The 27231-nt window shown below is 53.6% G+C and overlaps 1 protein-coding gene across 1 annotated transcript in view; it reads left to right on the top strand.

Annotated features, from left to right (window-relative positions):
• The window catches only part of LTBP2 (latent transforming growth factor beta binding protein 2), a gene marked incomplete at both ends in the record, with an annotated part of 97830 nt that overhangs the window by 48135 nt on the left and 22464 nt on the right, over positions 1-27231 (top strand). Inside the window, 12 exons of the mRNA XM_079699765.1 lie at positions 361-551; positions 2572-2742; positions 3257-3463; positions 4302-4585; positions 5624-5726; positions 17032-17106; positions 20052-20174; positions 21814-21978; positions 22233-22448; positions 23566-23585; positions 24791-24830; positions 25719-25832. Of these exons, the coding sequence (XP_079555891.1) occupies positions 361-551; positions 2572-2742; positions 3257-3463; positions 4302-4585; positions 5624-5726; positions 17032-17106; positions 20052-20174; positions 21814-21978; positions 22233-22448; positions 23566-23585; positions 24791-24830; positions 25719-25832 (1709 nt within the window). The remainder of the gene's footprint in view (positions 1-360; positions 552-2571; positions 2743-3256; positions 3464-4301; positions 4586-5623; positions 5727-17031; positions 17107-20051; positions 20175-21813; positions 21979-22232; positions 22449-23565; positions 23586-24790; positions 24831-25718; positions 25833-27231) is intronic.

Below are 27231 nucleotides of genomic sequence, written 5' to 3'. Positions count from 1 at the left end.
GCAAGGGCTGGTCCATAAGAGTCTCAAACTCTTCAAATGTCAGAGCTACATGGGACCAATCTAACTCCTTTATTTTGCAGTCGAGGGCCCTGACGCCCAGGGAGGCTCAGTGACTTGCCCAGAATACCCAGCCAAAGCCTGGCAATTCTACATAGGGGTAGGCACTCCCACCGAGCTAGCCAGCTGGCCTTAGCCCTGTTCCCCTGTCTCAGGGCACCTCCGTTTTCCTGCAGTTGGCAAGGAGGCAGCCAAACAGAGAACACTCTTCTAGTGCAGAGGCGGGGGTGGGCGTCCTGAACAGGAAGGGCGCAGAGACACTGTTCCTGGGATGCAAACCCCATGCCCCGGTTGTCTCCACAGGACCCTGAGTGGGCTCAGCCAGACACACGCCACCCAGCAGCACGTGGGGCTGTCCCAGGCTGTCCGACTTTATCTAGCCACTGCGGCCAATGGCCAGCTGACCTCCAATGCCCTGCCCATGGGGCCAGGCCCTGAACGGAAGGATGGTGCCCAGCAGGCCGCATATCTGGACCACCCGTCATCCTCCTGGGGTAAGGACACCCTGGCTCCAGACCCTCAAAGAGCAGGGCATCTAAATCTTGGACTTCCTTCTCCCCACCTTTGCTTCCCCCTTCACCCTCTCAGAAGGGCTGAGTTGTCACCCTGTCTCTTATCTTTTCAGCCAATGAACAAAACAGTTGTCAAGCATCTGCTTTGTGTCCGGCTCCAGGGGTCCTAAACCAGCTGTTGGAGACTTTGCCCCTTTGAGACACCTAGACCTTGATTGCTCCATTTCTGCCCCATCTGTCACCTGTCACCTGTCCTGCCTTTGCTTCCCTCATATCCAGTTGTGAACCTCACCTCCCTGGCACTGGTTCTTCCACCTCCTCCTTCCTGTAAACCCCTTGTTACCTACAGCAGGGCCTCTGCTTCCCAGAGGAGAGAGCTGAGCATCCCTGAGGATTCAAGCCTCCACACATTCTTGCTCGTTGCCCAGCAATCCTTCCCGGTGTGCCTGGACACTTTCTCTCATTCCTCAGAGCAGCTACTCCAAGCTGGCCCCACCTTCCCCAGCCCCATCCCATGGCCATGCTTTCCACTCCCCAGAGTCCTCACCTTCCTGTCCATTTTAAAGTGTACACATCAGTGATGTTTAGCATGTCCACAATTTTGTGCAACCACTATCTAATTACAGAACATTGCCCTCACTGCAAGAAGAAGCCCCATGGCCATTAAGCAGTCACTCCCTTCCCCACTCCCACCCTCGCCTCGGCCCCTGGTCCCACTAATCTACTCCCTGTCCTTATAGATTTGCGTATCCTGGACATTTCATATAAACGGAATCATGCAATACGTGGCCTTTTGTGTCTGGCTCTTTCACTTAGTGTAATGTTTTTGAGGTTTATCCATGTTGTGGACAGCATGCATCAGTGTCCTTCTTATAGCTGATGACCTTTCTTGCCATCTTGAAAAGGAAGTGCCCCTCTTCTTGTCTAAGGCACATCCCACTGTTTCTTGACTCTTCTGGAACCCTAGGCTGTCACTTGCCCTCCCCCCACCCCGGTTCTCCTCCCCCTTCAACCTGTCCCCCACTCAGCCCTTTCCCTAGAGCATATATAGTTACTTACAGCTCTCCCATTCATACACACACACACACACACACACACACACATGCATGGCTGTTTCTCCACTTCCCTCTGCCTTCCTTTCTATCTCTCCTCCCTTCACAGTCAAGTCTCCATAGACCTTTTATACTTCCCTTCTCAACCCCTCCGCCTCCTGGCTTCCCCGCTGGGCCCCCTATACAGAATGAATACCCCTCCTTTGTATTTCCTCTGCCACCACTTGTGTTAAATGAAGAGACCTCAGCTCACACTGCTGCAATGGCCTCCCAACAAGTCACCCTGTCTCTCCATCCACCTGCACACCCCAGCTCAGGTGGCATTACCCTCCCCCCACTTCCTCTTTGATCTCTCACTGAAAATTTTCAATGATTTCCCACCACCAACTGAATAAAGTGCCCTATCCTTGTTCTGGCTATTAGGGCCTCCAACCCCCAACTCTAATCATTCTTTCATGTGTTCTTTTGGAAAACTCTCTTCTCTGGCAAGTCTGAGCTACATTCTGTTCTCTGCCCTTTGGTGCAAAGCCCAGCTGCAGCCCTTGTTAGCTGTGTGACTTGGGATGCAACCCATGCTTCTCTGAGCCTCAGTTTCCTTAACTGTCAAATGGAAATATTAGATTAGATATAAGAACATTGGCAATATTCAACCATTTTAACCTACAAAAATGGCAATTTCTAGTGGTTCAACCTAAAATAATACTCAAGAGTGTTGACAGTTATTGTGCATAAAGCATGAACTCAGTTGCTGGCCTGTTGGCATCTCTCAGTAGATGTTGGACTGTGAGCTATTACTCGGCCCCTGCTATGGAACCTTGCATCCAGGAGGTACTTAGCAAATGCCCTTGGGATGGATTCAACCCAGTCCCGTGGGCCTTTCTAACCAGCCTCTGGAAGTCACAGCTGTGCCTCTCAGCCTTGCCCCCTGGACCCAAGCCCTCTCTCTGCAGGGCTGAATCTCACGGAGAAAATCAAGAAGATCAAGATCGTCTTCACTCCCACCATCTGCAAGCAGACCTGTGCCCATGGGCGCTGTGCCAGCAGCTGCGAGCGTGGCGACACCACCACCCTGTACAGCCAGAGCGGCCACGGGCATGACCCCAAGTCTGGTTTCCGAATCTGTGAGTTCATTCCCCGCTCACATGGTTCCTGGCTGGCCCTGGGGCTGGGTGTAGGGGTGGCCAGAAGGACAGGCCTGCCTTAGGCTGGAGCCCAGCTCTTCTGCAGGAAGGAGGCCGGGTGCTCTCATAGCGTGGCTCCTGTGAATGGTCTCCAATCACACAATGCTGAGTCCTCACCCAGCTCTGTCACATGTGACTCTGAGCAAGTCACACAACCTCGCTGAATCCAAGTTTCCTCCACAGAAAAGTGAAGGTGTTAACAGTGCCACCCCCGCCAAGCCCCCCACTCCCGTCCCATCCCCCAGGTTACTGCAGGGTGGAGGAAAGGCAAGGCCTGTTATTATCCATCCTCCCAGGCCTCCTGGAAAGTCTCTGCGTTTCAGGGGGTGCCCGGTTCCCAAAGCCATCCAGATTTGGGGGTCTTGTTCCCCCTGCTTCCCTGTTGTCACCCAGCGGCCACATAGTAGGTGCTGCTGTGTTCTTCCACCACGTCACCTTGAGGTCGATGTTGTAGATTTCTGCCAGATCCCCTGCCTGAATGGAGGCCGCTGCATTGGTAGGGACGAATGCTGGTGCCCCACCAACTCCACTGGGAAGTTCTGCCACCTGCCCGCTCCCAATCTGGACAGGGAGCCTCCAGAGAGGGGGGGCCGCCACAGGGCCTCGCCACAGGGCCCCTTGAAGCAGTCCACCTTCACGCTGCCTCTCTCCGACCAGCTGGGTGAGTGTGGGGCTGGGAGGCGACCTGGGTAACCGCATAGGGTGGGTGCTGGCATCTTCATGGAGGGGACGGGAAGCTGTCTCCAGCCCTTCCTTCTCCTCTACCCTTAGCGCTCAGTTTCATTCCCTAAGTTTTTCTCTGCCCTTCCACCTGAGTTCATCAAAATTTTTTTTTTTTTGCTCTTATCCCCTATGGGGTGCGATGGGGGAGACAAAACAGTATAAGGGAAGGGTCCTGATTTCAAGGAACCCATGGTTCTGAACAATAGAGGGAGGATAGATGAGAAAGAATAGCATCATAAAACAGTTCCTTTCCTCTGCCTTCCATTATTAGGTGCCAAATAAAGGGTACAAAAAATACAGAATTTTGTAGGAGATCAGGGGATGGAGAGCCCCAAGCCTGGGGAGTTCAGGGAAGGCTGCATGGGGGAGGTGGACTTCAGTTAGGCCTTAAACAATGGGTAGGCTTTGGTTAAGCAGAGGGGAGTGGAGGGCTTCCTGGGCAGAGGGACTGGTGTGAACACAGGCATGTAGTGGGGACCATGCAGGGTCTGTTGGGCTGGAGCTCGAAGGTTGTGCAGGATCACGGGGGGAGGTGGAATCAGGAAGGTAGTTTGGAAGTTGGTAATGAAGGTTTTTCAAGAAAAGGTGGGGAGGGAAGGAGTCTGTGCTTGGTCCTGTCCTCCCTGCGGTATTGCTCTGGGTTTTGAGTAGAGAGTGAAGAAATGGAGGCGAGTTTTGGGGAGACACAGCCTGTGGCTCTCCTGGCCCAGGGCTGCTGCACTCCCCAGAGGGTGGGGCCCTGTTTCCCCACCTCTGACCCCAGCCCCTGTGCCCAGCCTCTGTGAACCCCTCCTTGGTGAAGGTGCACATCCACCACCCGCCTGAGGCCTCCGTGCAGGTCCACCAGGTGGCTCGGGTACGGGGCGAGGTCGAGGCCCCACAGGAGAACAGCGTGGAGACCAGACCCTCGCCCTGGCTCCCCGCCAGCCCCGGCCATGGTCACTGGGACAGCAACAGCATCCCGGCTCGGTCTGGAGTGGTTCCTCGGCCGCCACCCCCGGTGGTGCCCAGGCCTCCGGCACTGCTGGGCCGGTGCTACCTGAGTGCTGTGAATGGACAGGTGAGAAGGCAGCTCCTGCCCAGCCCCGGGGTCTTCTGGGACCACGACTGCTTCCTGCAGTGCCCCTCCTCCTTCTCTCTCTCTTCCGTGTTCTTAAGGAATGTGAATCTACAGGGTCTCCCATTCCCCACATGGGAAAAATCAGGGCATAAAATTGCCTGAGCGTAGAGAGGTTGAGCCTCTTACTTGGTCGCCACCGGGTACCTGTCAGTGCCGGGCACACAGAAGAGGACCCAAGAGAGGCCCCCTCTGGAGGGGAACAAGCGTCCTTGTGTCCCAGCAAATCCTGGGCTCTCCTGGAGCCGAGTGTAGGACTCCTGGTGCGTGGGTAGTGGGGCTATTAGATCTGGTGAGAAGGAGTTTGGTCTTCAGTTAAGGGTGGAGTCACAGAGATGTGAAATTAGCAAATGCAGGTTAAACCCCAAAGCCTTGGCGGTGCAAAGATAAGACACTCCATCCCCCTACCCCCGGTGGCATCCTCAGTCAGTGATGGGAAATCATGTGAGCTTTTCTGAGACCAGGCACCTAAGGATAGGGGCTAAGCCAAACCCAGGATGGTTTTCCCTAGGATTGCAGTTTGGCGTTCCCGGAAGCCCCTCCTGGGAACTGGGGGAGGTAGGGAGTAGCGAAGGGATAGGGGCTCTGAGTCCCCAGCTCCTCCCCACCTCTCAGCTGTCGTGTCGCTGAGCATGGACCCTGGTCACGGAGGTGGCCCTGGCATTCCCTGGAGTTTGATGGAGGAAAGCCCAACCTCTGTGGGCTGGGAACATGGATGGGGGCAGTTTGCAGACTTCGCAGAGAAGATCTTATCTGGATGTGTCCCTGCCACTCCCCTCCCAAGTTTAGGGTCTGGCAGAGTGGACGTTGGATTTCACTGCTTCCTTCCGGGACAGCTCCTCCCCTCTCCTCCCCTCCCTTGGGTGGGGGCATTCTCTGCAGGATGTGAGTGGTGAGCTCATGTCTCAGGCTTTCCTGTGACATCTCTGTGCACAGCAGGGGAGGGAAGCAGGTGATGAGTGTCCATGGCCTCTTTTCCAGTGTGCCAACCCCCTGCTGGAGCTGACTGCCCAAGAGGACTGCTGTGGCAGTGTGGGAGCCTTCTGGGGAGTGACCTCCTGTGCCCCGTGTCCACCCAGACCAGGTGAGTGCTGGGTGCCAGGGTCCAGGGTTGTCAGCAAAGCTCTCCCAGGGCCTGGCCTCTGCTGCAGGCACCACCCCCTGCATTTCCCACCAGGGCCTCAGAGGCCAGGCAGGTAGAACAGGCTGGTAAACTAGGAAAGCTTTCCAAATCTGCCTTGAGTGTGCTTTTGGCTGGTGGCGGAGGCTCCTGACGGCTCAGACCCATTGCCAGGTGCAGCGTGGCCTGCCTGCTCGGTCTGATGGCCTGGAATGGGTTACTCTCTTTTGCCAGTTGTTCTTGCTCAGATTTTAGGAATTACATTCCATGCTGGGCCCTCTTCTACCCCTCAACCCCCTTCCACATAACCCCTGCCCAGGTACCAGGGGCCCAGAGGTCTTGATTTAATGACTCAGTGTTTCTCTCACTCTCTCCCTGGAGAGACCCCTAGGCCTCCTCCTCACCTCCTGTTTCCTGCCTCTCAGCCTTTGAATCAGTGTTGGGCAACTGTCCCCGAATGTCCTCGGCCTTGGGGTATGGGAAACTCAGCTCCCAGTCCTCTTTTTTGTGGTGGGAAAACCTAACATATTCATTCATTCAGCAAATACTCACCAGGTGCCTCGCCTATACTGAGCAGTGAGAATTCAGGAGTGAGCAAAATGCCACCCTCATAGGCATTGATCTTAAAGTTGGGAGACAGGTGACAAGGTACCTATGCCTGAGTGTGGCTCCTGCCCACTCAGCCTGTCTTCCTCTTGCAGGCCTCACTCCTGGGCTTGGGTCCAGGCCTGGCATGTATTTCTTTTGCCTGTCAAAGTCAACTCGGTGAGTCAGCTTTGTGGGGGGCCTGGCCCAGAGCCCGAAGGGGGAATGGCAGGGCTGTTCCTAACTTCAGACTCGGCTGTGGAGCAGTGACCATATTCTCCAAACTAAAAATAAATGTGGACAGTTTCACAGTGTGATAGAATTTTTGGTGAAGCACCAAAGGGTAGTATATTAAGCTTTCAGGCTTGAGCATCCAATACATGGCAGGTACCAGTCCCAGCTCTGCCTGCTGACCTCTCTCTGCCCCACCTCCCATCTGTGAAATGGAGACAGTTATAGTGCCAGCCTCGTAGGGCAGCTGTGGAGAGTAAATGAGATGGCACCTGTACTTAGCATTAGGTCAGTAAGTGGTAGCTGTTATAATTACTGTTAGAAGTATCCCTCCAAGAAGGGAAGGGGGACTGGACCCACTGCCCCATGGGGAGGAGCGTGTGGAGCTGCTCAGCATCTCCCCCTGCAGGCCAAAGATGTTTTCACCACTTTTCTTCCTCCTGGTCAGACCCACCCTTGAGACTTCCATATCCCACACTCCACACAGCCAACAAATATTTTCATTGATGAAGTACCCATTTGAAGTACCCGTAGTGTGTAGGCCTTAACAGTGGAGAACGAGGTAGAAACAGTGCCTCCCCTCTCCAAGCTTACAGGCTGGTGGGGAGGGGGGCGCAGACAGCAGAACCAGGACCACCTTTGTGCAAATTAGAGAAAGGTGCCCCTTCCACGTGTTCAAAATAGTCTTTATAATTGGACAAAGCCAGGATGCCAATGATTCTGTTAGATGTGGAGCTTTTGTGCAGTGCACAACCTGCACATCTGTACACTGTGGGGTAGGAGATCCTCCCCCAAACTGGTGGATCAGGGAAAGCTTCTTGTAGAGGTGACATCCAGGATGAGGTCTGAAGAAGTATTAGAGTAGGGCTTCCCTGGTGGCACAGTGGTTAAGAATCCACCTGCCAATGCAGGGGACATGGGTTCAAGCCCTGGTCCAGGAAGATCCCACATGCCGCAGAGCAACTAAGCCCATGCGCCACAACTACTGAGGCTGCACTCTAGAGCCCATGAGGCACAGCTACTGAGCCTGTGCGCCTAGAGCCCGTGCTCCACAACAACGGAAGCCACTGCAATGAGAAGGCCCTGCTCACTACAACTGAAGAAAGCCCACGCGGCTACAAAGACCCAATGCAGCCAAAAAATAAATAAATAAATAATTTATTTTAAAAAAATAGAATTATTAGAGGGGGCCAAAGAGATGGGAAAGAGCTTAACAACCCAAGGAAATTGCACAGGCAGGTGAGATCGAGAGAGTGAGAACATTTCCTGGAGCATAGCACACCCAAGGCTGAGCACCCACCCCCTCCCTGTCCCCTCCTAGCACCACCCCCCACTGTGTTCAGCGCACCTCAGCAAGCTGGGCACCAGGGTGCAGACCCTGGAATGTTAGGCATTCCCCACACTGAGCAAGATATTGCAAAGGGCAATGTAAACATTTAAAATGCATTAAAGTGCAGCTGGGCATTGTAGAGAGATGGGGCAAGATGCTGGGGAACCTTGTTTGTGTTGACAGGGTGCCAGACACCTAGCTCCAGGCCCAGGCCTGGGGCCGGGGTGGGGAATGTTTCTTTAAGTAGGCAAGACAGGCAAGCTACTGTGCAAGACTCTGGAAAAAAAGGCGAGCTGCTGGGGTAGGTTTGGGAATGGTTGGCAAGACAAGCATACTCCTGAGTTCTGGAACATTCTCAGCCCTGGTGGCTCTGCCCCTCTGAACCCCTATTTCTCTTCTGATAAAATTAGGCTGTGCCCCTCAGGGAAGGGCTTTGTCATCCCCAACAAGGTGGTCTAGTAGAATCAGGGGGTGAGGGCAGTGATGAAGCCAGCAGCGGGGGGAACCACGTGACTTCATGGCTTCCGCTAAATCACCTTTGGCTTCTGAGGCTGTACAGGACTGTCGAAGAAGGTCCCTGCAGAGTGCTGTTATTTCTGACATGGGAAAGGACTGCCTTGAAGTCTCAGTTACATGGCACAGACAAACCCCTTTTCTTCCAGAAAAATTCCTCAGTGCCTTCTTTCTCAGGGAAACGGCTCAGAGAGTCAATCTAGGCCAGCCTCTGGTCCCCCCACCTTTCTCCCTTCACTCTGAGTGACAGATGCAGCTGACCTGCCAGGACCTGGCCTGAGCCACATCCTCCTGACCCCTGGGGAGTTATCAAAAGTCGCAGCTCAGAGCTTCTGCAGGGTCTGGAGAGCACACAGCTCTCAAAAGCCACTTTGACTGAGGCCACATTTTTGAGTTTTTATCCGAGAAAGACAGACATCTGGGTTGACTGGAAAGTTGGCCGCTGCCCCATCTGGCTTGGCACTGGCTGTGTCAACCCCAAGGCCCCTTTGCTGGGGCAGGCTGGGCTGGCACACGGCGCGGGGCCCGCAGCGGTGGGCCCCGGCTCTTTGCCACGAGACCATCTCTCCGTCTGCCTGGCGTAGGATGAGCTCACCGCAGAGTCCAGGCCCCTCCCTGTGTCTCCAGGGAGAGCTGATTCTCTTGCTCGTCCCCTTCAAGGAATTCTGCGTCTTTCCCTCTTAAAGACAATAATAGCTGCCAGGTACTGAAGTTTTACACTATGCTGTGCTTTGCACCTACATGATCTCATTTCATTGTCACAATCAGCGGCAAGCTAAGGATCTTTATCCCTATTTGACGGAGGAGAAAAATGTAGCTCAGAGAGGGCTGAGGAACTCGTCCAAGGTCACACAGCTAGGACAGGGGAGCTAGGATTCAAATCACAGTGTGTCTGATTTTTAGGGGACCAGGATCTCCCTAATCATTCTGGGGAGGGGGGCGTTGGGGCAACCTGAAGACAATACAAATCAGGATGCTAGACCAGGATTTTACAGTCAAGAGGGTGCATCCCAGGACTGTATTCCACGTATACATGAAGGACAACATCCTGCCAGAAGATTGGATCGAACAGACAGGCAGGGCAGCAACCTGCAGTGCAGGCCTGAATTAACAGAGATGTGTTGAAAGAAACATCCGGGGGTTGGGGGGGAAGTGGGCAGGCTTGTTCCGTGTGGTTTCAGGGAGTGGGCAAAAGCCGATGTGTGGATGTTTCTAGTAGGCAGAACTCAACTGGAAACTGAGCAGTAGGGACAACTTATCAAAAACTGCAGCTGCCCAGCAATATAATGGGATGTTTCCAGAAGTACTGAACTCCCCGTCACAAGGAGTATATCTACCAAGAACAGGTGTGTGGAAGGAGTGGGGGAAGGAAATTGATTTTTGAGGGAATGTAGGTTTATAAATACATCTGAAAATTTATTTGAAACTCGCAATAGAAGGAAAGCCTTGGTTTGGCTGGGTTTTGCCATGGCTCTTGCCCACAAGGAGTGTTCCAGGTGTAGGTCTGTGATGCCAGCCCCCGGGGAGAGCGGGCAGGTGAAGGTGATGTCTGAGGAGGCTGGAGCAGAGAACCCTAGGGCGAGTCACGGCAGCATCACTCTCATCACGTACTCATTAGCAGCCCTTTACTCAGAGGATGTAATACGCGCCAAGCACCACGCTAAGTTCGTTCTCATTTTGTTGCATCCTAATTACATCTCTAGGTGGGTGTTACTATCTTCATTTTACAGATGAGGAAATTGGGCCTGAAACTCCAGGTCTATGTGACCCCAGAGCCCTGCTTCTAATCACTCTGTAATCGCCTTCCTCTGCTTCTTGGCTTAGGCATTCAATGAGCTAGAGGACCCCGGCTCGGGGAACAGCTGTGCCGGGGTGGGGCTCCTGTTCTCTGTAACTCTGGGTCAGACACCCAGTCTCCTGCCCTAAAGAAATGAGATTTTCAGAACTCCAGTTGTTGGGCAGATAAAAGTCGTGATTCTTTGGCTCGGGGTTGTTCTGAGAGCTTCCAAGGGACTCGAAGCCTCCTGGGAATTGTGACTCAGCTCAAGTTAGCACCCTCCCTACCCTAGCAGAGGTGTCACTGACACATGGCATCTCTGGCCTGGAGAGCCCTGGGAGGGATAGGGTTAGGGTGGCGGGAGCAGCGCCTATCTGAGCCAGGGCTCTGACCAGACCCCTCTCCACTTCACTGTTCATGGTGACCAAGACACCCACTCTGGCTCCGGAGCCTCCCGAGGAAGCAGTCAGAGCCTGTCTTTGGGTGGCATTTCCACAATCATTGCAGGATCCATTAGGACTTCACCAAGGAGGAAAATCTGGAATAATGGACATTATTATAATTACCAATATGTGACAAGCATCATGCTCCGGGTTTTGCATGCCTGTTTAGTGTTCACAATAACCCTCAGAGAAAGGAAAAGTCATCCCCATTTTGCTGATAAGAAAACCAAGGCTCAGAGAGTAACTTGCCCAAGTGTCTCCAGCCAGTGAGGGGCAGCAGGCCAGCTTGCTTTCCTTGAAACTGTGTTTCTGGCTGGAAGGGAGGAAGGAAGGAAGGAAGGAAGGAAGGAAGGAGGGAAGGAAGGGAGGGAGGGAGGGAGGGAAGGAGGGAAGGAAGGAGGGAAGGAAGGAAGGAAGGAAAGAAGGAAGGAAGGGAGGGAGGGAGGGAGGGAAGGAGGGAAGGAAGGAAGGAAGGGAGGGAGGGAGGGAGGGAGGGAGGCTTGAGGAACATCCACAGGGACTGTGCCAGGCATTGTGCTAGTTTCAGTCTGACATTGGTTGTTTCAGTAAACAACCAGTTAATCCTCACAACAATCCATGAACTGAGTTTCTGTCCCCACTTCTACAGGTGAAAAATTTAAGACCAAAGGAGGTTAAGAAATGTGCCCAGGTCACACGGCTAGTCAGAGTGGAGCCAGGAATTAGATGCTAGTCTGGCTGCCCCAGCACCCACACTCTCCACTGTTCCCGGGGAGTCAAAGTTTCTTTCCAGCTTACCCATCTGAAGTTTACAGATCTGGTTCAGCTCCAGCCTGCTCACGTGCCCCTGTGCATCAAACTTAGCCTCGTCCAGTGTGTGTGTGTGTGTGTGTGTGCATCTGTTCTCTGGGCAGAAGGGTGTGTGGCAAGGGACCCTCCACATCTCCCTGCTGCAGCCATCTGTCATCACAGATTGAGATCAGCGTGGCTTGTAAACAGCCCTGTGGCCAGACATATGTCTCCACCATCTCCTCCCCGAGCTCTGTCTCGGAGTCAGGGCCAAAACTGTCTCCAGCAATCAGTTTGCTCTTGTTGAGGCCTCCTTGGGAATTCCAGCAGCCAAGAGTGAGAATCAGCAGGGTGGGGGCAGGCTGTAGCCAGGGGACCCTCTGCTTCCTTCCCCATCTGTGAGCAACCAAGGTGCAGCAGTGAGTGGACAGGGCTGGGGTCCGGGGCCAGAAGACCTGAGTTCCAGGCCCTCACGGCCCAGGTTTCCTGACCAGGAAAGTCATGCATGTCTGCCCTACGTGCTTCACAGGCATTTGGTGATGTTCAGACTCCTTGGAGTTGAGGTTGAGTCCAGCTGACCCCTCAGCAGCTTCTTTGGCTTCTCAGGTCAAAGTCCAAGCTGCAAGACCACTTCCCAAGAGCCTCTTTGAAGCACCCACAGGAACCCCAGATCAGCCGCTCTCTTTTTCCAGATCCACAAGTCCTCTCCTCTCTGACCCTTGATTTATCCTTGATCCGGCTGAGGGGCCATGGGAGGAGTACAGGTTCTTCACTATTTCCTTTACCAATTCTACATGATGCTTTGGTTGGACACATTACGGAGCATTTGCCCAGCATCTGATTACTTCTTCTGACCTCCTTCTGGGTGTCCCTGCCTTTTTTTCCTCACTCACTCTCCTGATCCCTTGTTTTAAAAAAAGGGAGAGGAGGAGTTCCCAGGAAGGGTGATATGCTTCCTGCTGGGCAGGCATCTCCCTGTGACCTCTGGACCCTAAGATTCTTGGCCTAGACAACTCCTAAGGCTCGCCATGAATTCGTTCGTTCATTTATTTATTTGTAGGCAGTAGAGGGGAATAGTTCAGAATTTATCCTCTGGAAGCAGATGCATAATCCCAGCTCAGTCCACCAGCTGGGTGACCTTGGGCATGTTTCCTAACCTCTCTGTACCTCAGTTTGCTCATCTGTAAAATGGGGATAATATTAGTAAGTATATCCAAGGCCTGTTATGAGGATTAAATAAGTTATTACCTGTAAAGCCTTTATAATAGGACCTAGCCCATAGTATGAGCTATTTTAGTGTCTGCTATTATTACTCATTCCCTTTTGATTGCCTATACTATTCCGTGTGCTGTGCTTGACTCCAGAGACATAGCAATGACAAAGAAGGCACGGTCCCTGTCCTCACAGAGCTTATGCGCTAGCAGGGGAGATGGACAAGCAAACAGGCAGCCACAGCACAGTCCATTAAGCGTTAGAGCAAGGGAAGGCCTACGTGTGCTGGGAGCACTTGAGAGGTGCGCCTGGTGATACCCGCCCTCCCCCATCACTGCCGAAATCTCACCCAGAGCCGTGGGTGGGTGCTGAGTTCTCACCCCAAGCCAAGGTTTCTCCCTTCCATGCGGTCATCTCAACTTCGACTTTCTTTCCCCCAAAGAGATATAAGCAGATTTTTCTGGATTGGCTGTTGCACTTGGTCTTACAGAAGCTGGGATCCAGCCCCCTATAGGAGGCCTCTGTGAGGTTTGAGGAAGGGCGCTGAGGGCCCTGGTTCCGGGCGGGTGGGGTGCGGGGTGCTGGCAAAAATGGGTGTCTCACGAGGAACGCTGGCTTTGACACTTCTTTCTCTCTAGAAGTCTGCCCTCACCAAGGGCTGTCCAGCCGACAGTTTCTCTTCAGGCCAGTGAGAAGGCAGAGTCCTCTCAGGAGGAAATCACCTTCTAGAAAAAGCGCATGTTTCCAGACTAACGGATGAGCCCCACTCCTCTCAGTTCACGCAGTGCTCAGCTTCTCGGGGTACCCTGCAGGTGCCACAGCTGGTGCCCAGCCTTACTGTGATCCCAGCTCTCTGCCACCCCTCTCCTGCTCCGTAAAGAAGCAAGGTCTTTCTGCCTACCTCCTCCCTCCTGGCACCACCTTGCTGCCCTGGCCTCCTGGCTCCCCCCTCCCTTCCTCTCTGGGTGTAGGAGGGATGTGCCCTTGGCAGCCAGAAGCTTGGTTGCAACCCCGACTCGGCCCCCTCTGAGCTTCACCTTCCTTCCTAACCTGTGAAACAGACAGGAGAAACAGACAGGACAATATGCACCAAAGGCCTCAGGCCTCCGAAGCCCTATCCAGATGTCCGCTTCTCTCAGTTCTCCCGGCCCCTGGCATCAGCCTCAAGATATTCCTTCCCACCTTCTGCGCCTGCATCTAATCAGCTTGCTTTCTGAGTTTCTCCAAACAACTTCCCCTCTTTCTTTCTTCCTCCCTGTCTTCAGTTCATGCCACCAGGCCCTGGGCCAGGCACTCACATTTCCTGGCCTCACCCCATCCTTTTTCTCAATGTCAGCATTTTCAGAATACTCACTTATCGCCACACAGCGGCCTTTTAGGCTGAAGCCTAGTCCCCACGTGGAAGAACATGCAAACCCTGGAGAAGACCATCTGTGGCAAAAAAAAAAAAAAAAAATTACAACTTCAATTTACTGTTCTTTAATCTTAAAAAAAAAATTAAGCTTTACTAATTTATGTCCTCAGAGTCTCTATGTCAGACTGTTGCAAGTGTCCTCAGGGAAGTGTGGGGCTTCCAGGGAAACACGGCACCTCCTCATGTTTGTCTTCGGTATCACAACATGTGATGCACGACAATGCTCTGTTTCTGGGGTTTTTCAGTTAGGTTGTCTAGTTTTAACTAAAGCAGCCCTCACCAAGTGGAGAAATGACTCTAAAAAATTCTTGCAGAGAAACAGGATTTAAAATAATATGAGGGGCTTCCCTGGTGGCTCAGTGGTTAAGAATCCGCCTGCCAATACAGGGGACACAGTTTCGAGCCCTGGTCCAGGAAGATCCCACATGCCGCGGAGCAACTAAGCCCGTGCGCCACAACTACTGAGCCTAAGCTCTAGAGCCAGCAATCCACAACTACTGAGGCTGTGCACCTGGAACCTGTGCTCCACAACAAGAGAAGCTGCTGCAGTGAGAAGCCCGCACACCACAACGAAGAGTCGCCCCCGCTCGCCACAACTAAAGAAGGCCCGCACGCAGCAACGAAGACCCAACGCAGCCAATAATTAATTAATTAATTAATTAATTAATTAAAAATTCTCTTTTAAAAAATAAGTAAACAAAATGAAATAATATGAATAATCCTAAGGGATCCTTTAAAAATGCAATGCTGACACTTCTCCTCTGACACATAATCGGCCATATTCCAAAGTAAAAATAATGATGACCTCTCAGATGGGACCTAAAATGGACCCCAGGAGTCAAATGATCAAGAAGTCTATATAAAATACAGCTTATATCTACTATCGTTAATACCAGACCTTGCCTTCAGTGTATAATGTGCCCAGAGATAACAGCTAATGATAGAGTAAAGGCTGTCTTGATTAGAAAAACATTTTAGAAACTTCCCTGGCGGTCCAGTGGCTAAGACTCTGCTTCCAATGCAGGGGGCCCAGGTTCGATCCCTGGTCAGGGAACTGGATCCCGCATGAATACCACAACTAAAGATCCTGCATGTCACAACGAATATCTCGCATGTGGCAACGAAGATCCCATGTGCCCCAACTAAGACCCGATGCAGCCAAATAAAATAAATGTTCAAAAAAAAAAAAGAATAAAAAAAAGGAAAACATTTTAAAACAGTGAGACACTCACATTTTGCTGTATAACTGGATGAAGTTATAGGTATTATTAACATGTCTCTTGGTATTTGCAAGAATCTATTTCAGCAATAAAATTTATGAAGGACTATCTATTGTGTGAGCCACTAAAAGTTGAACCTATATAGAAGATAGAAGACCTATATTCTCAACAGTAAATGACTTCTTGAATAAAAATAATGTTTACCCAATAACTCTATAAGTACAGAGGCTGATGTTAGGACCAGCAAGGCAATGGAGCTGGGGAATGCTAACTGGAAAGTCCCCTCCCCGTACCCTTCATAGGCAAGGTATTGCCACAAAGAAGTCAAAGCTGGGAGAAGACAAGCTGTCACAGGCAGTCATCACGCAGTTAACTTCATAAAGCAAGACCTTTAAAATATAAAGGTATCTTTACGGAGCTTCATATTGGAATAGTGTCTGTGGAAATGCCTGTGCCCCTTGAGAATTACTGGCTACGTCTTGGCAAAGGAATCATCAAACTGAAAGAGCAGTCCTTCTTCATTTTTTTTAAACAAAAAGATGGGTGTTCCACATTTGCTGCCTTTTTCTGTGATCACAGGTCAATAGTATACTACCTGCTAGCGCTTTTCAAGAAAAAACGTCTTCAAAAAAAAAACACCTTCAAAGCGCTTCTTTGGAGATTGACATACGAGTCTGTCCCTCCAAGGTAGTGGAGATGTTTTCCCTGTTTTTACTGAATGTTAGTTGTTTTTGTTTCTTTGTTTGTTTTTGTTTTTAAGCACACTTTCTCTCTCTTTCTCTCTCTTGAAAGTAAGAGGAATGGTGTGAAATCAAGATAGGACATGTATCAGCACCAAAATACTGACAGTTATTGCCTTATTGGCCCATCTGGACTCAGACCACTGCCCAGTTTTGTTATAAACTTTAAGCGGGGCTGCTTTTCAAGGGCGTTGTGGTGGTACAGAGCCTTTTGAAAATAATTCCATCATCCTGTAACTTGCTGCTATAAATCCTCTCCACTTGCATACTTGAAAAACTCAAGAACTGGGATTTTCTAACTCTTTTAGAATTTGTAAAAACAACTAACTGACCTCAGAGAATGTGAAAATCTACTAACCAAATTTCAACAACAGCACCCCATGGTTGGTGAATATGAGTGAATGGATATCCTGGATTTATAAGTGCAATCGACGGTGAGCTTATTCCAGGATCGGGGGGCTTTGTCAGCTAGGGTGGCATTCAAACCAAGTATCAGAATAAACTGGACTTAGAGCCAGACTGTGAATTGTCATATTCAGATGTTTAAAAACTAACAAAACAACTAGAGTTGTGTAAGATGCAGCCATTGGGAGAAAGTGGGTGACGGATGCACAGGACCTCACTGTACTATTTTTTGCAACTTCCTGCAAATCCATAATTACTTCAAAAACAAAAAGTGAAAAAACAAAACACAAATTTGTTCAATCACATGTTATATTGTATAACATTGATATCATATAATATATACTGTATCTAATAACTATATGACTATATTATTATAACTATATATACAAGATATATAGTCACTAGGTATCATTTTTAGTAATAGCAAGGTGGGCTGAGAGTAGCCTGGTGAGAGCCAGGGAAGGGATTTTGGCTAAGGAGGTGCAGCTACCCAGGGCAATGGCTTGGGGGGGATGGGGCCTCACAGCTGCAGAGTGGACTGGACATCCAGACTGCACCCCACTTCCCAGCATGAGTGACAGAGGAGCCCAAGGGCCCTCCAGTGAAACCTGTCTGTATCTTCAATCCTTAGCCTCCCCAGTGATTGAAAATGGCCAGCTGGAGTGTCCCCAGGGGTACAAGAGACTGAACCACACTCACTGCCAAGGTAAGAATGACCAGGGACAGGGCTGGGCTTAGGGAGCAGAAATAACAGAGGCTTGATGATGCGGGGAGACGCCCCCATCCCCAGATAGAAGGAGCAGCTGCCACTGTCTGAGTGGTCTCCACTGGGCACCTCTAAGCCCCAGCTTGGGGAAGCTATGGGGGCTGCTGCTTCCAGGGGCCCAAGGAAGTCAGAGGATAGTGATAGTGCAAGCTGAGAAAGGGCCTGGGAGCCAAGCCCTACCCTCCTCCCCATCTCTACCCACCCCCACCCAGATCTGGGTGTGTGCCTCTGTAGGGCTATGTTGTGCTGTATCTCAAGGTGCCCCACGGTCTCTGCACATCCACTCACCTCCTGGGCTGCTCTCCCTGGAATGGGAAGACTTTTACTCCAGGGTGGGAGATCAAGTCAGCCTGAGTGGGTGGGGACCACTATGAACTCTTCCCAGCAAAGCACCTCAGCTGCTCAGGCCTCCTTCCTGCAGCCGGGAGCGGGGAGGGCACAGGTGGAGGGGATGGAGGGGGAGTTGGGGAGGGGGACCATAAAGCACAGCCCTTGGCCTTGCTGGCCTGGCTGGTAGGCTCTGTAAGGCCAGCTGAGGCCCAGGTGCCCTGCATTAGAGACCCCCAGAGGGGCAAGGCCCAGGGGCACCTCGGGACAGAAGAGTGGGCAGGGGGAGGCTCAGCCATGGCTCTGAGCAGGGAGCCCTTGTTGGCTGTGGACCTGGCAATAGGTGAGATATGAGCTGGGCCTTCCAACCAGTGGGAGGCTCCTGGGGCTGAGGCAGCTGCCCCTTTGGAGAGCTTTGGGACCTGGACAAATCGCTGTCTGTGCAGTTCGCTTTGCTTGAAGCTAGGTTAGAGACAGGGGATTGACTCAGATGGTCTCCTAGGTCCCCTCCCCCTGGAGGCTTCAGGAGAGAGGAGTCTGGGGCGGCTGAGCTATCTGCCTGTGGGGATTTCTGGCCCATGGATAAGAACAGGTGCTTGGACCGGGCAAAAGGGCAGGCCTCTGACCCAGCGGAGCCCAGGCTTAGCCTCCCTCCAGGGCAATGAGGCAAGAACCTCACGGACAGTGGGTGTGGAGAGAAGTTGGTATTTTTGCCCTTAGAGAGCGCAGTGGGGCTGCTCATATCTAAACTGTCCTCAGTGGCCTCTCTGCCTGGCAGGTTTCCTAGTCTGCGGTGTTAAAGTTATTCCCAGGATCTCGAATGTGCTCTCTGTCCTCCCTCCACCAAGCCCACAGGATTCAGGATGCCAAGGTGCCCTCCCCAGGAGGCCCTGCCCCTGAAACCTCCTCCTTCCCATGTCTGTGGCTGTGGCCTCCCTGTCTGGGATGGGACCCGCTCATCTCTGCGCCTGCAGGCACCATCCCTCCTCTCTCCATCCTTCTCTCCTACTTCCACAGGCTAATTTTGGGGTATTGCTATGAGCTGCATACACTGTGCTAGGTGTTAGTTCACAGTGATGGATAAGACACAGCCTCTGCCCCAGGTGAAGACAGATGCCTTAACAATTACACACTATGAGAGGAGTGCTCTCGACAGAAAGAGGCACTGGGTGCTACGGGATCCTATGGTGGGGTCCCTTCCCAGACTGGAGAAACAGGGAAGGTTTCAGGTGATCCCTGACCTCAACTTAAAAAATGAATGGAGTTGGCCAGATAAAAGGGGATGCGGGCATTCCAGGCCGAGGGACCAGTATGAGCAAAGGAGCAGTTTGGGCTGGCTGGAATACAGCCAGCGCACCCACAGGAGATAACAAGGGCATCCCAGGGTCTCATCAGAGCCACCGGCCCACCCACAGGCTTTTGGAAAATGGTGGAGGGCGTTGGATACCAGGTGAGGGTTTAGAAGCTCCCTCTAGGAGGTGATGGGGAGTCCAGAAGCTTCTCAAGCAGACAGGAGGTGAGTCAGATTTGTGTTTAGACATCACTCTGGCCATAGACTGGAGGCAAACGGATCAGTCCCCCTTGCCAGCTCTCCCTCCTAATAGAACGTCCTGCTAAGCAGCAGTTCCCCTTGGTGCCCAAGCTGAGTCATCCTTCAGCCCCTTTATTCCTGTACTCAGTGCCAATTTCCCCAAAGCCTGTGAATGAGCAGGCGGCTCTGATGACACTGGGCTGCCATGTGTTATCTCCTGGCACTGGAGGTGGGTGGCCATCCCAAATCTTCCATGCTCACCATCAGCAGCAAAGGTGCCATCACTAAGAGGGCCCCTGACTTCTTGGAGCTCAGAGTGTGAGCACTGTGACTTCCCCTGCCCTCTTAAACCTCTGCGCCACCTCCTGGCACCTGCCTCCATCCTCCCGCCTCCTCTTCCTTGCCAGGTTCCCTCCATCCTGCAGGTTCTCACTGTAGACATGGTCCCTGGATCTTGGGTCCCGCAGAGATGCTTCAGGGTCTCTCAAGGAAGACTGAATAGGAGGGACTGGGCAGCCTGTTCTCCACCCTCCAACTCAAACTCTCCCCTCATCTACCCCCCTGTGACTTCCCAGGATGCCGCTTACCGGTTGAGTGACTTTGGGCAAGTTACTCCTGGAGCCTCAGTTTCCTCACTTATAAAATGAGGCCGTGTGGACCTACTTGATAAAAGTGTGAGAATTAAATAAGGTATCCTATGCAATCCACCTGGCATACTACCTGGCACGAGGCGCTCAATAAACATTAGCTCTTAATATTAGGACCATTATTACCAGTTCCTGGACCCAGCGATTCGCCATTTTTATCTCCTTTTATCCCCCTAACAGGACTACATCGTCATTACTATTATTATCCCCACTTTACAGATGAGAAACTGAGGCCCAGAGAGAGGGATCATACTTAGTAAATGGCAGCTCTCTTATTGCTGTCCTTCTATTTGGAGAATCATAGGAGAACTCTGACCCAACCCCTCCTCTCCATCAGACCTGGGTCGGGGGGCGCTTGGTCATCTCTGCCAACCCTGCAGATATCAACGAGTGCCTGACCCTGGGCCTGTGCGAGGACGCGGATTGCGTGAACACCAGGGGCAGCTACCTGTGCACCTGCAGACCCGGCCTCCTGCTGGATCCGTCCAGAAGTCGCTGTGTGTGTGAGTGCAGGTGGGACCCAGGGTGGGGACGCTGAGAGGCGAGATGGGACCCTCAAGGTCCATGGGCCAGACTGAGAGCAGAAATGCCCCTAGACCCTATCGCAGGGTCCAGGGGCTACTCCTCCACATGGAACTGGGCCCCAAGTACCAAACCTGATCCCCCGTCCTGCTGGGACGGAGACGGTCACTGCTTCTGTCTTCTTTATGTATTTCTTTGAGGGCTTTGCTGTTTGGGATTTTCTACCTCCTCTGTTTTTTCTCTCATCATTACTGTCCCATCTGTTGCCTCATCTGCTTTGGGAGGATGTGTGTTGCCCCTGCTGTGATGTCTGGCTGAGCTGTGGCTGCCTCTTCCAGTGCCTGAGCTTAGCAGCCAGGTCCTTCCACTGCAGACCTTTCTTAAGGAGCCTGCCCATAGCAGGAGCGGCACTGCGGCCGGCCCCGGGGCCTTTCCGTAATCCTGCGGTCCCTGTGTGTCCATGAGCGTGTATGTGTCGCTAGTCGTATCAGCATCGTGTCCATGTGTGTGCATGTGTGAACACCCAGGCAGCTGTTTCCAGTGACCTCTGTGGTTTCCAGCTGGGAGAGGCCCAGGCTGGCAGTGCCCCCCTCCACACGCCACTCCCCATGGTAGAGCTGACGGCACAGCCAGACCAAGGAGGCCTGACCAGTACTGAATAAAACCAGCCCCGACTGGCCTCTGCAAAGTAGTCACCCAGGTCAGGTGGGCCACCCAAGGCTCAGCAGAGTTCCCTGTGGCCGGCCAAGCCCTCAGTTTGTGAACCGCCACGTACTGGGTCTGGGGAGGCCACAAGATGAACAGACTCCAGCACCACCCAGAGGGACCACCCATGTGAGGGAAAGACTGGACCCAGCATCTCCAGGGCAAGGAGATAGTAAGAGCCTTAGATAATAAGAGCCTTAAAGGGACAGCAGAGAACGAGGGGACCCAGAACGGGGAGAACCCATCTGGCCACTCTCAGGAAGAGTCCATGGTGACTTATTTATTAGTTCTGGGAAGAAACCCTTCATGCAGGGAAGCAGAGATGGCCCTTGGTGTTGTTATTTTCTAAACCCAGCGTGGCTCACACCCACTGCAGTCCATGGGATTTTGATTCATGGATCCAGCCAGCCAGCCATCAATCTAGCGAGAATTTACTGAGTATTTACATGCACCAGACATTGCCCAGGGTGTCTGGGCTGCAAAGACGACCAAGACAGGGCCTGGTCCTCAAAGCTCCCCATCAGGCCTGTGGTTCTCACCTCGTCTCATCTCCCCAGGGAGACTGTGGCCCTCAGAGCACACCGCTCCTCCCTCGTGCTCCCCAGGATGGGCTTTTGTAAACATGTATAGACTCAGAATCTGGAGACAAGCAGAGACATCCACATTTCCTGCTCTTAGCTTCCCCACATGAGGGTGAGAGTCAAGGGTCCCCTCACACAGATAACACGAGGAGGTGCTAAAAGCATTCCTGCAGCTACTCTTCCTAATGTTCTGTGAGCATTTTCAGGGCCCCAGCTTCTACGCTGAGATGCAGGCCAAGCCAATCTGAACGCACATGGCTGGCCACTCCTCCACCCACTGCCTTTCCCCTCCCGCTGGCCACCTGCCCATCCCCACCTGCCGTGTCTGTTGCAGCGGACAAGGCCGTCTCCATGCAGCAGGGGCTGTGCTACCGGTTGCTGGGGCCCGGCACCTGCACCCTGCCTTTGGCCCAGCGGATCACCAAGCAGATATGCTGCTGCAGCCGAGTGGGCAAAGCCTGGGGCAGCAAGTGTGAGAAGTGCCCCCTGCCTGGCGCAGGTAACCCTCTCTCCCCATCTCAGCCCCAGCCACCGAAGGGCTTCTTCCAAGCCAGTGACCAGTTTCCCCTACCTGACCTAACGTCAGGCCAGAAGACTTAATTTTCCTTCCTATTCAACTCCTTAACCCAACCTGGGGCCCCTCCCTCCTTGCTGCCACAATTGCCCTGTCCCTCAAAAGGCAGGAGAAGGAGGGCCCTGGGTTCCTGCGGGAACAGCATGCCTCAGCTTGTCCTCTGACTGTTGAACTTGCAGAGGGCTTCAAGGAGATCTGCCCTGCCGGCCACGGCTACACCTACTCAAGCTCAGACATCCGTCTGTCCATGAGGAAAGCCGAGGAGGAGGAACTGACCAGGCCCTCGAGGGAGCAGGTACAGAAGAGCAATGGGACCCTGCCCAGGCCAGCAGAGAGGCAGCCACTCCGGGAGGCCACCGGCACCTGGCTGGAGGCCGAGACCATCCCTGACAAAGGTATCTGGGTTGGGGAAGATGCCTGAGAGATTCCCCCTCCCCTCGGGTTACAGCACCTCAAAGAGCCACTGGACCCATGGCATTCCATCTCTGGGGCATTAGAAAAAGGAGTTCAGAGCAGCAGCGCAGCCCTGGGAACCTGCACTCATGGCCTGGCCTGACGACATGGCCTCACCTCCTCTTTCTCCTACATAGGGTCAAGAGGTACCCATGTCCCAGGGAGCTGCTGGTGGGGGTGGGAGAGGTCCACCGCATCCTCCACTCCAGCTGACCAGGCCTTTCCATCCCTTGCCCCCGGCCATGCAGCTTCTGGGGCTGGTGCTTGCTGCCAAGCCTGAAGAGTCGGCAGGTGGATCCTGGGGAATCTGGGGGCTTTAGATCCCCTCCCGTGGCCTTAGAGTCAGAGCACTGGCTCCAGCTCAATTGCCTTGGGCGCAGGAGGCGTGGGGCTGGAAAGAGACTGGGCTTGAGGCACCCCTGGCAGGTGCCCTGGGAAACCATGCAGAAGGCAAGCTCGGGTTACTGGTAGCACAGAGTGCAGGAGGCCAAGGACATATTAGGACCAGGAGAACAAAGTGATGGCCAAAGTGCTCCAGGAATTGGGAACAGACAGACACGGAAGTCAGGCAGAGCCCCAGTCATCATGGTAACCAGACACTGGCCAGGCCAGGAGCAACTCCTCGCCTTCCTAGAACTGTTGCCCTGGCCTGTAGCCTGGGGCAGGGGCGGGGTGACCCGATGTGGTCTGGAGGGAGGAGTTGGCAGTGCAAGGAGGGTAACAGCGAGGATGGGGTGGCAGTCGATCCATGGTGTGGACTGGCCTGGAGCAGATGGGACTCCTGTCACCGGGGGCATCAAAGGAACCCCGGAGGTTTCCTCTCACCAACTGACCGCTTTATAGGCCTTCCAGACCTGGGATTCTGGGATCTGGGCTGGCCAGTGCCAGAAGGGTGGCAGAGGCAGAGGCAGGTAAGAAGAGTCTGAGCTCTCTCTACCACCGAGCCTGCTGGGGACAAGGTCAGGAGGTCACGGACTGAACCAGCCCTGGCCATGGGTGGGAGGGAGAAGGCAGCCAGACTCTCCTCCCTCAGCTCACGCTCTCACCTTTCCTTCCCAGGTGACTCTCAGGTTGGCCAGGTAAGCGAGTCCTCCCACCAGCAAGTTGAGCAAGGGTGGCAGAGAGCAGGACCTGGTAGCACTGAGGCCGCAGGGCAGTGTCCCGTGAGGGAGGGAGGGGACAAAGATGGAGTGTACGTAGGATTTTACGAGAGTTGATCCAAAGACCCAGTTTTACCCTAAAGGAAGTAGTAACAACAGCTCCTGTTTTTCCAGCAGCTGCTGTGCAAGTACTCTCATTTGGGAAGGTCTGGGGCCCCCTTCAGAAAGGAAGTAGGAACATGTCCTGTTAGTCCTGGCTGTCACTCAGGCTTTCATCACAGCAGATGAGGTCTACAACTGGTTCCAGATTAATTCCGGATTCAGCACTTTCTGAGCCTGACTTGCTTAAGGTCTCAGGTCTCCTCTGTGAGTGGCTCGTGGGGAAGTAGAAGCAGAGCTGTGAATAGCCTCAAACCACTTCATTGAGAAAGGGGGAGCCCACCCGCTCTCCTGAGCCCAGGATTTCCCTGTAAGGAACTGAGTCTCCTCCTAGAAAAACATTCCAGAAGAGTGAAGCTGCTTCTTCCCTCATCAGTCTGGCAATCCCTACCCTATCCCTTGCCCCTCCAACCTGCATCCCTGACTCTCCCCAGATATTGTTTCCCCAGGGAGCTTCTTCTCTCCCTGGAGAAGCATGCATTGTCTCCCGGACCAAAGTTCTTCCGTGTCCTCCCAGCCGCAGCCATGCTCCTGGCCCTCTGCCATCCCCTGCCCATTTTTCTTTCCCCTGCTCCCCACAGCTCATCTACCTCTGTCCATGGGCTATGGTGAGGGACGCCATGTGTGGCCTGGGGTCCCAGCTCCACCACACTGGCCCTGTGACCCTCGGTAGACTGGTTAACCTCTAAAGCTTCTGTTGCTCTGTCTGAAATGTGGAGATCATAGCACTGATACGATACTTGTTGCTGTAACACTGAGCTGGCACCTTATGTACATCGGCTCATTTGATCATCACAGCCTTCTACCAGAGGATAGTTGAGAAGATTCATTAAGACAGTAGACATAAAGTGCCTGGCAGAATGCCAGGGTGTAGTAAGAACTCATCAACATCTGGAATGAATGAAAGACTGAACGAGGGAGTTAGTTGGACGGGGAGCCTGGAGGCAGGGGTGAGTGTGGAGGAAGGAAGCACATCATGGAGGTGACAGGGAAGCCAACAGTGACCTCCTCCCGTTTCTGTGCAGGTCACAACCAGTGTTACCCAGCTATCTGCCTGGGTCCCAGGTGAGTGCATCCTCCTAGTGGTGCCCAGCAAACAAAGGGAGGGAAGGAGAGACCTTAATCTAGGAGTGGAGATGGTACCCGGGATCTGGTGCGCAGGCTCAAATCAGCTGAGGCTGTGGATGAAGTGATGTGTGATCACTTTTCCTGGGAACTCTGTATACTGAAGGTGTTATAGGTCAGTGAAAGGTCCCGCGATGCCTTACAAATACCTCCCCAGCCACAGCACTCTTTCTGCCCTTCCTGGTGCTGCTCAGCAAATAAACCAGACCAAAGAGGAAGGGCTGGCTGAAGCAGGGGCGGGTCAGGTACCCAGAGCCCCGCCCCCAGCCTGCCTTCCCTCAGGAAATGGTTAGAGCTCCACAGAGCCCAGCTTGCCGGTCCCTGGGGCTGGGGACAGGGCACTGTTCAGAAGTCGGCTTCAGCTTCCTCTACTATGAGGTGGACACTAATGCCTGCCTCTTAAGGCAGATGAGACACTGGTGGTCGAGGCCGAGCTCTGTAAACTGTAAAGAACTCTGCAGACAGAAGGAGAGTGCTGAAGTAGGAGTCAGGAGACCCGGGCTTCGGCTCCATCCCCAACAAGCTAGCGGCCTTGGACAAGGGGCCATTCCTACGAGCCTCCACCTCCTTCCCTGCGGAGTGGAGCGGGGAGACCAGATGTGCTCTGAGCCCCGTCAGGGCTCTCAGATTCTCTGACTCTGTTTGGGGCCAGGTTAAATTTCAGGAGACTAAAAGGCAGGGGGGATGACCCGCCCTAGGCTCCACCCCGGGTTCTCGGAGCCAGATGGACCGGAGGGCAGGGAGGAGGGCAGGGCACTGCACCTCTGGAGGGGATGCTGTCCAGGGGGTGGGAAAGTGGGCAGCCCCCAGCCCCTCTCTCCTCCGCAGGAGATGCCACAGGAAGACCAACGCCGCCACTGCCTGGACAGGGGATCCCGGAGGCCCTGGAAGAAGAGCAAGTGACTGCCCCTACTGATGTGCTGGGGACCCCGGCCCCGACAGGTACCTGCAGCAGCCCCATGAGGTGTGGGCGACCAGAGCCAACTCCAGGGCTCTCCCACCAGATGCACAGTGTCCAGTGAACTCCCGCCGGGGTCAGCGGCCCCGGCCACATTCTGCAGAGAGCACAGGGTGCCCCTAGTGATCGGGGGAGTCCCGTCTGGAGCACCGGTCAAGCCAGGCAGGAGAAAGAGAAGGGGTGCCTTCCAGGAGAATCCACGGGGCCTTCTCAAGGAAGGCGAGCACATGGGACCTCCGGGAGCCTGGCTCTTCCAGGCTGTTGACCCTGAGTCAGCTGAGTACCCCGGCGGTGGGCAGCCTCCTGCCCACAGGGAGGGCCGACTTTAGGGAAGGAAAATGGTTCTATTTCTCAAAGTTGTTTAGCTGCCCTGGAGCCTGCGTTCCCCAGGCTCTGGCCACTGCAGTGGTTGGGGGGTGGCATGGGGGAGATCCCCGGCACATCCACCTTGCTCTGGAATGCGCCCTCCTCAAAGGCTCGTTGTCTGGGGACTTGGTTCAAGAGAAGCAGGGCCGGGGTTGCTGCAGCTGTTCCCTGCTCACGTGTGTGCTCACGTGTGTGTGCTCGTGCGTGTGTTCCCACGAGTGTCCTCATCAGGGCCTTGCTGCTTGTAACCTCATAGACTGAGGTCACCTTGGGGTGAGGGGTATTTCCAGATCTCCTCCAGCAGAGGGAGAGACCCTGCAGGTTGGTGGAACAGTCCAGAGAGTGTGGGTGGGGCTGGGAGCTTGGCCTTCCTAGGCCTGAACCAGGGCGTCCCTGCTGCCCTCTCCCAGGACCCCTCTTCTCTGGGCTCAGTGCGCTGCTCCAAGGAGTGTCCTCGGCCCCCCTCCGCTCGGCAGGCCAGATGAGCTGGGTTAAGGGGCTCAGCTGGGGATTCAGCTATGTGGGGACAGAATCCCTCCCACGATCTACAGACTTTCGCCTGATCCCCCTTCCCCCTTGCCATCCCCCAACCTCACCCCTCTGGGAGGACATTTAGAACCTGGCTGGAGGTCCTCCTGAGCCCCCAGGCTGACACAATCTAGGAGCCAGGCCAGGGGCAGGGTAGCCCGACAAACAGGCCGGTGTACACGTTCAGTTCAGTCCAATTTAGCAAACGCTGTGAAGCCCCACTGTGCACCACCACAGGCCACATCCTGACCCATTTCCTTGTGTCTCTGGGGTTCCCTCAGTGCTGTGGGGCAGGGCTGGGAGCCTGGGTGTGTGGGCTTCCGGCTGAGACCTGGAGCGAGAGCAGCACTCATTCATTCAGTCATTTGTTCATTCGGCATGTTTTAAGTGCCAGGTACGTTTCTGGTATTACGGACACGGTTCAAAAGACCTATAATCTCTTGCTCTGTATGCAGCCTCAGCCCTGAGTCCTGGCGAGTCTCTAAACTG

The sequence above is a fragment of the Hyperoodon ampullatus genome (genome assembly GCF_949752795.1).
Source record: "Hyperoodon ampullatus genome assembly, chromosome: 3".
Lineage (NCBI taxonomy): Eukaryota > Metazoa > Chordata > Mammalia > Artiodactyla > Ziphiidae > Hyperoodon > Hyperoodon ampullatus.
Note: the sequence above shows the minus strand (reverse complement) of the source record. Positions and strands in the feature narration are given on the sequence as shown.